The sequence below is a fragment of the Lissotriton helveticus genome, chromosome 3_1 (genome assembly GCF_964261635.1).
Source record: "Lissotriton helveticus chromosome 3_1, aLisHel1.1, whole genome shotgun sequence".
NCBI lineage: Eukaryota > Metazoa > Chordata > Amphibia > Caudata > Salamandridae > Lissotriton > Lissotriton helveticus.
The window spans coordinates 804,224,089-804,237,109 of record NC_136061.1 but is presented as its reverse complement, the minus strand read 5'-3'; the positions used below and the strand labels follow the sequence as shown (position 1 = coordinate 804,237,109).

The 13,021-nt window shown below is 52.6% G+C and overlaps 1 protein-coding gene across 3 annotated transcripts in view; it reads left to right on the top strand.

Annotated features, from left to right (window-relative positions):
• Positions 1-13,021, top strand: part of ABCC8 (ATP binding cassette subfamily C member 8) — a 1,340,683-nt gene that overhangs the window by 254,934 nt on the left and 1,072,728 nt on the right. For all 3 annotated transcript variants that reach the window (XM_078681060.1, XM_078681061.1, XM_078681059.1), the window contains one exon: positions 8,661-8,903. In XM_078681060.1, the coding sequence (XP_078537186.1) occupies positions 8,661-8,903 (243 nt within the window). The remainder of the gene's footprint in view (positions 1-8,660; positions 8,904-13,021) is intronic.

The window sequence follows — 13,021 nt, the reverse complement described above, 5'->3', positions numbered from 1 at the left end:
TATCCCATAAATCTCCCACCGTCGATATCCCTATGTTGTCCCATTGTGTAAACCCTTTACTCTTTCTTAGTTGTCCTAGTGCTTTGGTGTCCCAGAGTGGGGTACGTTTAGTGATTACGTCCTTCCAACCTAACCTTGCCTGCGCGCTCTGCCATATCGCTATTGTTTGCTTCGCTGGGTTCAATAGTCCTGTCACTTGGCTTCTGTTGTATAGCGTTGAAAGCATGCCGTCGGTGCCCAGTTGGGCCCAGTCAGCCCTGTAAGCTGGGTCATCCCGGGGTGCGTGGATCCACTGGTTAATTATTTTGAGTTGGGCAGCTCAGTAATATAATTGCAGGTTTGGCAGCGCAATTCCTCCTTCGTACCAGCATCTATTCAGCTTGGCATGGGCAATACGTGCAGGTCGGTCACTCCATAGCAGGTTAGTCACTAATGCCGTCACTTGTTGAAAGTATAGCGGTTTGACCGGATAGGGTGAGTTTTCTAGGGCATAGAGGCATCTTGGAAGGGCCATCATTTTGTAGATTGCCGCTCTACCAAGAAGCGTGAGCGGCAATTGCGCCCAGTGTTTTACATCTGTTCGAAGCCGGTCTAGTGGTGGTTTTAGGTTCCTGTCATAGAATTCCGTCTGATTGTCAGTGATATATATGTCAAGGTATTTGAAGGAGGTCGTGACTATCTCGAGCAGGCAGTCCCTGTCAAGTGTGGGCGCCGGTCCCTTCAGAACATATAGGACTGATTTCGACCAGTTTACTATGTATCCCGACGTCACCCCATATTCGTCGCATAACGACAGCAGTGCCGGCGCACTCCTTTCTGGGTCCGTCAGATATACCAACATATCGTTGGCATATAGCGACACACGGTCTTCCCATCCTTCCTTCCAGCTAATACCTTTCAGTACTGCTGTACTTCTAATCAGTGCCGCCAGCGGCTCCAGCACCAGGGCGAATAGCAGGGGTGAAAGGGGGCATCCCTGTCGGGTTCCCCGCGCCAGTTGGATTGTGCGTGAAATATGACCGTTCACCACCATGTGGGCGACTGGGTTGGCATATAGGAAGCGTATCCAGGCTATAAATTTGGGCCCAAAGCCCATACGGGTCAGGACTGCGAATAAGTGTCCCCATTCCACCATATCGAAAACCATTCTCGCGTCAAGCGAGAGGATGACGGCTCGCTCAGGTAGTAACGGAGCTCGTGCTAGCACTCCGTGTAAGCATCGGAGGTTATGGGCAGTACTCCTATGAGGCATAAAACCTGATTGGTCAGGGTGGATCAGTAGTGGGAGATGGGTCATTAATCTAGTGGCTAGCAGTTTCGCGAGAATCTTCGCCTCTGCATTGATCAGCGAGATGGGGCGGTATGATGCGCAATCGGTCGGTAGTTTATTAGGCTTAGGTATTGCCACTATTGTCGCCGTTCGCTGATCCTGTGGTAGCTCCACTTTCGTAAGGCTCTCTGTGTACATAGCCAGCAGCCGTGGGCTAAGTGTATCGGACATAAGTTTATACCATTCGATGGGGATCCCATTGGGGCCCATGGCCTTTCCAGATTGTATTGCCCTTATGGCTAGTAGTATTTCATCTACAGTGAGGTCTGCTTCTAATTCTTGGACTGCCTCTTGAGGAAGCGTCCTGGTTTCAATCTGATTAAGGGAGTCTAAAGCTGCGGCCTCTGTGACGACGCGGTTATGGGTATACACCCTTTCGAAGTGTTCTGCCAGTACATTGACTATCTCTTCAGGGTGTGTCTGAGGGTGTCCCTCCGCCGTGTGTAATTGTTGCATGGCTCTATTGCTTCCCCCTTGCCTCTCCAACCAGGCCAACATCTTGCTTGCTTTATCCCCAACATCATATATTTTGCGGGCCGTGGCTGAGATATTATCAAGGACTTGTAAACGGATATGATCTTGATGTCGCTGTTGGTGTATTTGAAGAGTATGTGTCGAGTCCGTCGTGGGGTCTGTCATGTGGGCTACATTTGCTGTGTGTAATGCTAATTCCAGCTCTGAGAGTTCCTGCCGCTGCACCCTTTTGTGCCCTGTGATGGAAGTTATTGCTTATCCTCTAAGGACGGTTTTATACGCCTCCCAGAGTATCGAGGGAGAAGACACTGACCTTTCATTTTCGGCAAAGAAGAGTTTGGTCGCCTTCTTAAGAGCTGTTCTGATTTTGGGAATTTTTAGGAAGTTAGGGTAAATAGGGTATATTCTCCTCTTGGTCTTCTCCTGGCTGGAGAGAGTCAGCATTAGTGGCGAGTGGTCTGAGTTGCCCCTAGGGAGTATATCTACGATGTCAACTGCGTGCATTCTATTTCCCAACAGCAGAAAGTAATCTATACGGGACAGACTGTTGTGCACCGTTGAATGATAGGTATATTGTGTCTCTGTGGGGTGTTTGTGTCGCCATATATCTGTCAGACCCAGTGCCGTTAAGAAACCCTGAAAGCTTGTGGGGTTGGAGGCATGCGTACGCATCGGGAATTTATCCAGTAGAGGGTCAGCTATTGAGTTAAAGTCCCCTCCAATAATAATGTCTCCCTTCGGAAGGTTCAGTAGGAACTCTCCCAAAGCCGGCAAGGCCACTGTTTGAAGTGCTGGCGGGATATAGACTGATACAACAGTTAAGGGTCGGCCCTCCCATCGCCCATGGACTGCTGCGAAGCGTCCCTGATCATCTATTTTATGCTGTGAGAGAATGAATGTGGAGTTTTTTTTAATAGGACACCTGTTCCCCTGGAGCCTGATGTGAATTCTGAATGTGCCACCATTTTGTAGCCCCGGCGGTCTAGTGCTTGGCATGCCCTCCCTGTGAGATGCGTTTCTTGCAGTAAGACTAGTGCCGGGCTTTGTCGTTTGACAGCATGCATGACCAGTCCCCTTTTGATTTTGTCTCCTAATCCCCGGACATTCCATGTCAGTATTTTGAGGGGTGGAACCGTGGTTCGCTGCGTCAAGCCCTCATTGGCTGAGACGTGCGAGGTCTGTGACATAATGGAATGGGTTTGAGTGCAACTAGGTCTTCCTTCCCCAACAGTACAGTATTCATGTTGTCTCGTAAATTAATGTGGTGTGTGGTAGCGTGTTGCCATGTCGTGCTATAGCGTGTGAATTACAAACAATAACAATTAAACTCCCCCCTCCACCCTCCTCCCTGCCTCCCTGCTCAACGGACTTACAACCGCCCGCCTCCCCAACTTCGCAGAGTGCTTATCCCAACCCCGAACCATGTACTTGCTTGCGGGGGGTAAGGAGTCTCCTGAGGGTGGCTGCCCCATCAGCCCTCCTTAGCCTCACCCAGGTGGAGTCCTAGGGCAACACGCCCTAAATAGCAGATGTCATGTTTCCCAGCCCTGCGAGGTAGTCTATTATGATTCCGGTTGGTGGTCGTCCTGGTCTAGCCCCGTCGCCGACAGGTCCGCCACGCTATTGCATCTTGACGTTTGCGTTTCCTGTAGGTGTTCATGTCGTTGGTGTCTTTGACTCTTGTTGTTGCGGCGGGGTGCTCCCCCCGGCCGCCAGCCCTCCAGCCAGTCTTGTGCAGTTCCGGGTGTGTCAAAGAACCATGTTTTGTTATTGTCGACTACTCTTAATCTTGCCGGGAACAGCATCAAGTAGGGCAGTTCTTTCAGTCTCAGCGCCTTTTTGACTTCTGTAAAAGTCTTACGACGGCGGGCCACTTCCGCCGTGTAGTCCGGGAAAAAAGCTAGTGTTGAGTTTTGGATTTTAATCGGCGGAGAGGTCCTCGCTGCTTGCAGTATGGCATCTCTATCCCTGAAGTTGAATAGTCTAGCCAGCACTGGTCGGGGTGCCGCACCCGGTTTAGGCACTCCGCCAGGTACTCTATGCGCTCTTTCCACAGAGAAAAAGTTCGACAAACCTTTGGGTTGCAGCTTAGTTTTGATCAAGTCTTCGACATATAGGTCCATCGCTCGCTTACCTTCGGATTCCGGCACCCCTAAAATTCGTACGTTATTGCGCCTTGAGCGCCCTTCCTGATCGTCCAGTTTGTCTTGCAGTTGTTTATTGATTGTTTGCATTCATTCCATTGCCACTTGCAAATCTGAGGTATCCTGAACGAGGGACTTCATGACCACTTCCACCTGTGCCACCCGTTCTGTCATCTTGTGAAAGTCTGCCCGTAGTAGACCCACCTCAGCGGATATGGAGCACACTAGACAAGGTCTTCATGATATCTTCTAGCGTCACTTTTTTGGTTCCGTCTCCGTCTGCGCCTTTGCCTGTGGAGTGGCGTCCCTCTTGTTGCGGCGGGTTGTTCTTATCGTACGCGTATGTATCCAGTTTGCTCTGTGCCGCAGTGTTTCTAGGACCTCTGTTCGACATGGCAGGCGGCGCAGTGAGGCCTCCGGGCGCGGGCGATGTCGCAATAGCGCGTGTATAGTAATATCCGCTATCCGTCACAGCCGCTGTGCTGAGAAGGGTTTCGATATGGCTGTGAGAGTGGCGTGGGACCCTAGCTGTGTCGTCGCTGAAAGGATATCTGTATCAGCGGTTACAAGTATTGTTGTGATGTCAGGAGTCACTCATGCACCATCTCTCCCGTCGCTGGATCTGTGTGGCCCAGTGCAGTGGAGGCGGTTGGTAGGACAGTATGGGTCTAGGGCCGCGTGTAGTGGGTCACCACACAGTCGCTCCGCTTGTGTTCTGGTCAGATGCTCTTAGGCCTCTTTCCCCTAACCGTCTTTCGTGCAGTCCTCACCAACTGCCGCTGTAACCAGTGTGTCCCTCGCGCGACCCACGTGTTGCTCCTCAGCCGGGTGCTGGATTTTGTGGAACAGTTCATTAGGTGGGCAGTGCCTCAGTGTAATATCTCCCCCTCAGCAAGCCCCTTGTGCGCTCACCAGGACTAGCGTCGCGTCGTTTGCCTCTTTGTTGTGCTCCACGGGGGTCAGATGTGGAGTGGCGAAGGTCGTGCTGGGAATGGACCCGCTCCAGGTCGGTGATCAATGCCTCTCGTTCAGCCAGGGCGGCGCGCAGTGATCTGCTCCCCCACTACTCCGGCACCGGCGGGTAGGCGGTCGGTGGGGGGTCCAAGTCTTTTCTGGTCGGGCGGGGGATTACAACTTTCGTCCGCCTTTATTTTCACCCGGATTATGGCCATGTAGACGCCTTATACCCCCGTCGGATCAGGGTCGATTTCAGGTTGTCGTCGCCGCTCTGCCCTCACAACCGCCCGGGCATGCGATAACTTTAGACCGGTGCTGCCGATGCGTGGCCAGGCCGCGGCGGACTCGGTACTGCTCTGACCGTTCAGGGCTTCGGAAATGTTCCGGGATTGCACCGGACGGTGCCGCTCAGGTTCCACTCCTGGATTCAGCCTTCAGAGGTTGTTTTGTGACGGATATGTGCACGGATTAGTGGATGGGTCCGCTTCTACCACGGAGCTCCTCTCTCACACAGCCACCATGTTTGGCTGCTAGCCACGCCCCCTTCTTTCGAGGTTTTGACCAGTTTGTTGGATTGGTGTTTGACCAGTTCAAAGAGTTTACGAGGTCTGTTCTTGGCGTTCTCAAGTTCGGATCTGAAAAATTCTTTCTTTGATTTCAGGACGTTCTTGTTGTAGGCATTTCTGGACTGGTGGAGAAGTTTTAGATGAGCGGCGGAGGAGTCCTGTCACCAGATTCTTTCGGATTGCCGGAGGCATGTCCTCTCATTGTTGAGTGGTCCAGTGAACGAGGGGTTCCTATCTTTAGTTTGGGTTCTTTTTAGCTTTAGTGGGAATAGGTCATCCATAATGTTCGAGATAGTTGTGGAGTAGTGGTTGTTGAGGTCTATTGACCGTTGAACAATGTGGGGGGGGGGGTTCAGATTTGCAGCGAGCATTTAGTTCATTGTGGTCCAGGTTTCTAGTATATCTAAGCCAGCGTTTGGGAATCACTGGTTGATGGGCCCTTATCTTGTGGGTGCCCTGTAACCGGAATGCAATGGCGTGGTGGTCAGACCAGTCGCATGGGTCTATGGAGATAAGCGTGACTGTTGATTTCTTGGAAATGATCCAGTCAAGGATGGCCCCTTTTGAATGTGGTGGGAGAGAGCAGGCTTGGGTCAGGGCTTGATTGGACAGGAGGTCTTTGATGGCGTTGACATGAGGGTCCTTGGGGTCATTCCAATGCAGGTTGAAATTCCCCAGGAGGATATCTTTGGTATTGGATGAGAACTTAGCAGTAATAAGTTCCATGAGGTGGTCAGTGAAGGAGTCGTTCATGCCAGGGGATTGATAGATGATGTGTAGGTTGCACAATAGGGTGGAGTTGTTGCAAATGGAGAGTGTGAGGTATTCGCAAAGGTCAGAGGAATCAGCCAGACGTTCAGATACGCTGAGGTTAGAACAGTAGATGCAAGCGATGCCCCCTTCTTTCTTGCTAGATTGTCTGTCCAGCCTGGCGATGTTGTAGCCGGGAGGGACTAAGAGGTCCAGGCAAGGGGATGAGGAATCGTTGAGCCATGATTCTGTTTGAATAGTTAGGTCGAGGTTTTTGTTTAGGATGAGTGCAGCAATGTCAAGGGCGTGTTTAAACGCCGATCAGCAGTTAATTAGGAGGCCAGACAGAGAGGAGTCTGCAGGGGTGTCGGGAGTCAGAGCGGATAAGTGAACAGGCGCAAGGTTACTCTTGACCACATTTCTGTTGCGGAAAGTAGCCAATCTGTTAGTGTTGATAGAGACTGTGCAGATGGCATGTTCGGCTCTCATACCTAGCAGGCAAAGGGTGGTTGAGTCTGGGTTGTAGTCTCTAATGATGGCAACGATTTCCTCTTCAGTAAGGTCAAGTGGACTAGAGATGTGCTTGTAGTTGTAGTCTCTAAGGTTGTAGTCTCTAAGGATGGCAAGGATTTCCTCTTCAGTAAGGTCAAGTGGACTAGAGGTGTGCTTGCGCGGGCGAAGGTGTCTCAAGGGTAGTGGTAGAGGGTGCTTGAGTAACCCTGTGGTGTGCGGGGGGGTGGAGTTCCACTGGGTTTTGATGTTGGCGAGGGAGAGTTCAGCAAGGTGAAGGAGGTTCATAAGATCTAGAAGTGAGGTGTGGATGCTCTGAGTTAGTTTGCCCGCTCTGGTGTGCAGTGTTTCGAGATCCCTATAGGAGGGAGACGTTAGCGGGTAGGGAGGCAGTGGTTCTGGGATGGTACTATCAGACTCACGGTAAAGGGGGGCATTAGGGGGGATAGTGGTAGATCTAGAGTCTTAGTATTAGGTGTGACGTGGGTTTCCTGTGACTGACCTGTCTCATGGTCAGCGTGTTGGACTGGCAGGAAGTGGACCAAGGGTCTTGAGAGAGGTCTATTGATGGGGCTAGAAGATGAGTTAGCGATGTTGGGCGGAGCGGTGGTAGAGATTCTTAGAGAGGTGGTTTGTGGGCTGGGTGGGCAGGTTCGATCTATGTCGCAGGTGGGTGGGGGTGTCTCAGGCTCGCAGTTGGAGTGGGGAGCTGAAGGGGAGGAGATCAGGGGTGCAGGGATGATGGTTCTCCAGGTACGGTCAAGAGCCGTGCGGGGGGGGATGGGATGATCTGTGTTGCAAGCCCAAGGATGGCTGATTGGAGGGTGTCTGGGGGCGCTAGTTGGGCTGGTCAGAGGGTCGTCTGGTGCAGGGATGACTATTCTCTTGGTACGGCCAGGAGGCTTGAGAGGGGGGATGGGATGATCTGTGTTGGGATCCAAAAGGTGACTGGTTGGAGGGGGTCTAGGGGCGCTAGTCGGGCTGGTCTGAGGGTCAACAGGGTAAATGGTAGATACTCTGTTAGACTGGCTCACATGGATGTTGAAGTTTCAGAAGAAGCTTGCAAATTTGTTAAGGTTCCTGGATGAGGCTTTGATCAGGACAATGCCGCTTTTGTAGATTGTGATTGTGAGGTCAGCTCGTAGGGTTGCTGAGGGTGCTATTGTAATCTTGGTTCCATGAGGGATGTTCCTGGTTGCATGTATGTTAAGGAGGTGCACAAAGGTATTGCGCCAGTAGGGGGATCTTCTGGAGTAGAAGATAAGGTCATTGATGACTGTGCCATTGTCTGTGCTGTAGCGTAGGTTAGATATTAATGTCTCGGGTGACTCTTCAGGGTGGAGAAATTGTGCACTTAGCTATCATGCCGATCATTTTTTTTGCTGTGCTTCATGCTATTGTTTTCTGCTTTGCGATGTGAAGCACTCCCATGCCCTTATGGCTTGTACGTGCTATACAAAAGTTATACATCAATAAATAATAGAGGGTTAAATCCTGCCTCACACCTAGTCAGCACTAAGGCTGTCTCCAGTCCCGAACTATACACTCACATGTGTTCAATGGGAACAAAGCAAGATTATAAAATCCAAAATGCATTAGGTGATCACCCGAAAGCCCAGTACTACGGGTATGTGAAATGCGCGTGATTTTCTTTTGCATTGCTATGCAAAATTCAAGCATCATTGTGTGAAATTAGGTATAATTACGCAGCAATTTCCCAAATTACCTAATTATGCCAGTGTGATTAACATTTCATGAAGGCCCATTCAGAACTGGAAAAAGTATCCATAATAACGTTGAAGAATATGTTCATCCTGACTATGGTAAACCATTAATTGTTGGATTTATTCACAAAGCAATCTTTCAATGCACACTTATTTTCTACTCACTTTAGAAGATTGTAATGGAACCGTGTGGTTTATTTCCCAGAGATATGTATTTTTCAAATCTCCAAAGGAGGTGAAGCCTCCTGAAGACCTTCAAGACTTAGGAGTGAGATTCCTACAACCCTTTGTGAACCTGATCTCAAAAGGAACGTACTGGTGGATGAATGCATTCATCAAGACGGCTCACAAGAAGCCCATTGACTTGAAGGCAATAGGAAAGCTTCCCATTGCAATGCGGGCAATCACCAACTTTATCTGCCTTACTGAAGCCTTTGAAGCCCAGAAGGTGAGAAATTGCATGGAAAGTTGAATGTTCATGCTGCTTGTACGAGCCTTTCGTATTATTTTTAAGTTATACATGATTGCTACCCACAACCATTCTGCTGTCTTCAATAATTTTTACATGCCATTCGTTGTAGTGACGGATTCGCACAAATATGTTCAATATTTATGTGCCATGGAAGGTAAATGCTATGATTTCACACATGCAATACTTTTTCATACTTAACCTGCTGTAGATTTTCACCATTGGGTTTGTTGTTTTCCACAATAAATGCTTTGGGTAGACTTACATCATTATAAAGTGACACTTATGTTTTATTCACAACCACTTACACTGTATATTGCATCAGGTGTGTTTATAAAATGTACTTTATGCATGTTATGTTACGCTACCTTAATATTTATTCATTAAACATTGGTTTGGTTCACCTTGGCTTCCTTACCCATATTGAGACAGCAATAATGATTTAAAATCACAAACGGGGAATCATGAAAGCAGAGGGAGAAAGAAAGACGCAGGGATGAGTTAAGAATATTTATTGAGTCGTGAACACAGAATTTAGAGGAATGACAATCCGTTATTTATTAAAGAGCCAGGTCTTTAGCCTCCCTAAAGTTTAGGAAGTGAATTCCTTGTCAAAGAATTAGGAGGAAAGTGGCCTATTCTTTTTTCACAGCCTCTGCTAATGCACAATCTCTAAAAGTAACAGTATGGGTCCTTGACAATCAGTCAATCAATCATGCCATTTGTATAGCGCACTACTCACCCGGGAGGGTCTCAAGGCGCTTGGGGGGAGGGGTATGCTACTGCTCGAACAGCCAGGTCTTGAGTTGTTTCCTGAAGGCAGATGGTCCTGGGTCAGCCGAAGGTGGATGGGGAGGGAGTTCCAAGTCTTGGCAGCCAGGTAAGAGAAGGATCTTCCTCCGGCGGTGGCTCTTCGGATGCGTGGTACGGCTGCGAGGGCGAGGCTGGTGGACCGTAGCTGGCGGGTGGGCGTGTAGAAGGTCAGGCGGTCGTTGAGGTACTTGGGGCCCAGGTCGTGGAGAGACTTATGTGCGTGGGTGAGGAGCCGGAACGTGATCCTCTTGTCGACGGGGAGCCAGTGCAGGGTCCTCAGGTGGCTGGAGATGTGGCTGCGTCGGGGGACATCCAGGATGAGTCGGGCGGAGGCGTTCTGGATGCACTGGAGTCTTTTCTGTAGCTTGGCTGTGGTTCCGGCGTAGAGGGCGTTTCCGTAGTCCAGTCGGCTGGTGACGAGTGCCTGGGTGACAGTCTTCCTGGTCTTGGATCCAGCGGAAGATCTTGCGAAGCATACGCAGGGTGTTGAAGCACGTTGAGGAGACGGCGTTGACTTGTCTGGTCATCGAGAGGGAGGGGTCCAGGATGAAGCCCAGGTTGCGTGCGTGGTCGGTTGGCTTGGGTGCGGTGCCCAGGGCTGGGGGCCACCAGGAGTCGTCCCAGGCGGAGGGCGAAGATCCCAGGATGAGGACTTCCGTCTTGTCCGAGTTCAGTTTCAGGCGGCTGTCCTTCATTCACTCGGCGACGTCTTTCGTCCCTTCGTGTAGGCAGGTTCTAGCGGTGTCGGGGTCTCTGGTGAGGGAGAGGATCAGCTGGGTGACGTCGGCATAAGAGATGATGTTGAGGTTGTGCTGGCGTGTGATGGCTGCGAGAGGTTTCATGTAGATGTTGAAGAGGGTGGGGCTGAGTGAAGATCCTTGCGGGACGCCGCAGATGACTTCGGTGGCCTCGGAGCGAAACGGGGGGAGGCGGACTCTTTGTGTTCTTCCGGCGAGGAACAAGATGATCCACTCCAGTGCCTTCTCTTGGATACCGATGTTGCTGAGGCGCTGGACTAGGGTGCTGTGGCAGACCGTGTCGAACGCAGCGGAGAGGTCCAGGAGGATGAGGGCCACTGTTTCCCCCTTGTCGAGCAGGGTCCGGATGTCGTCGGTGGCTGCGATGAGGGCGGTCTCGGTGCTGTGGTTGGCTCTGAAGCCGGACTGCGAGGGGTCGAGGGATCCGTTCGTCTCGAGGAAGGCGGTCAGCTGTCTGTTGACTATCTTCTCGATGACTTTAGCAGGAAAAGGGAGGAGCGAGATGGGGCGGAAGTTTTTGAGATCGGTGGGGTCCGCTGTAGGTTTCTTCAGGAGGGCGCTGATCTCGGCGTGCTTCCAGCTCTCCTGGAAGGTGGTGGTGTTGAAGGAGGCGTTGATGATGTTCCGGAGTTGGGGTGCGATGGTGGAGTCGGCCTTGTTGAAGACGTGGTGTGGGCAGGGGTCGGTCGGTGATCCGGAGTGGATGGTGTTCATCGTGCGGCCTGTGTCTTCGGTGGTCACCGTGGTCCAGGTGCGAAGGGTGGCGGTGGGGGGCGTTGGTTCGACGGTTGGGTGCGTGGGTGGGGCGCCGAAGCTGTTGTGGATGTCGGCGATCTTGTGGTGGAAGAACGAGGGGAGGGAGTCGCAGAGGTCTTGTGACGGAGTGATGTCGTTGGTGCCGGTGCTGGGGTTGGAAACGTCCTTGACGATAGTGAAGAGCTCTTTGCTGTCGTGGGCGTTGTTGTCCAGTCGTTCCTTCAGGGATTTCTTCTTGGTGGTGCGGATGAGCTGGTGGTGCTTGCGGGTAGCGTGTTTGAGGGCGGTCATGTTGTCGGTGGTCCGGTCGAGGAGCCAGGCTTTCTCGAGGGTGCGGCAGGTCTTCTTGGAGTCCTTGAGGTCGTCGGTGAACCAGGATGCCTTCTTGCTTCTGGGTCTGCTGGGAGGGTTCTTTAGTGGCGCGAGGTCGTCGGCGCAGGCGGTCAGCCACTGTGTGAAGTTGCGGGCTGCTTCGTTGGGGTCCGTTGTGTTGGCGGGTGGGCTCTGGCTGAGGGAGGTGGTGAGCTGGTCTGCGGTGATCTTGCTCCAATTCCTGTGAGGTACCTGTTGCGGGTGGTGGTGGGTCGTGGATCTTTTGAAGCTGAAGTGGACGCAGCTGTGGTCGGTCCAGTGGAGTCCGGTGGCGTGGCTGAAGGTGATGTACTTGCTGGAAGAGAAGACGGGATCAAGCGTGTGGCCGGCGTAGTGGGTGGGGGTGTTGACCAGTTGCTTGAGTCCGAGGTTGGCGAGGTTTTCCAGCAGGGCGGTGGTGTTGCGGTCCTTGTTGTTCTCCAGGTGGAAGTTGAGGTCCCCGAGGAGGATGTAGTCAGTGGAGGGGAGGGCGTGCGGGCTGATGAAGTCTGTGATGTCTTCGCTGAATTGTGTGCGTGGTCCCGGGGGTCTGTAGACGAGGGTGCCTCTGAGGGTCGTCTTAGGGCCGGTGTGAATCTGGAAGTGGAGATGTTCGGCTGCGGCGAAGGAGTCGTTGGCGTCGGTCATGATGCGGATGGTGTTCCTGTGGACGATGGCGATGCCACCTCCGGTCTGGTTGATGCGGTCCCTCCTGATGATCTTGTACCCGTCCGGGATGGCGATGGCGATGTCGGGTGCAGAGGAGGCGTTCATCCAGGTTTCTGTGAGGAAGGCGACGTCCGGTGATGTAGCGTCGAGGAGGTTCCAGAGTTCCACGGCATGTCTGTGGACGGAGCGGGTGGTGATCAGGATGCACTTGAGGTGGTTGCTGCTGGTGTTTGTCTTGGCGGGTGCGGGGCAGGTTCGGAGGCAGGTGAACTTGCAGGTGCAGCAGGTGAAGGGTCCGTGGGTGCGTCTAGGGGTGGCTCGGCAGCAGGCGTGGGTCCGGCCGGCATTGAGTGCGTTGAGAGTGGCGGCGTCGTAGGTCAGTTGGGTCGTCTTGCCTCGGCGGGGAGGGCCAGGGGTCCTGGCGCTGGGCGCGGGCCAGGCGCGGATGGGCGCAGACGGGCTTACCTTTGGCGCACCTTCGGTGCTCAATCGGTGCTCCCACTGCGCGCGTCCGCTGCGCGGTCGCTCTGGGGGCGTCATAAGTAAGGAGCCGGGAGGGAGGAGCAGCTGGGTGGCGGGAGCGGGGCGGCGAATGGAATCACAGGGGGGCGGGGCCGCAGGGAGGCAGCGGCGGGAAATTCCAAGAAGCAGCAGGCAGCGGGAAATTCCCAGGAGCAGCGGGAAATTCCCAGGAGCAGCGGGCAGCGAGCGAAGGAATCTGCAGGCAGGAGGCGGCAAAGGCAGGCAGGA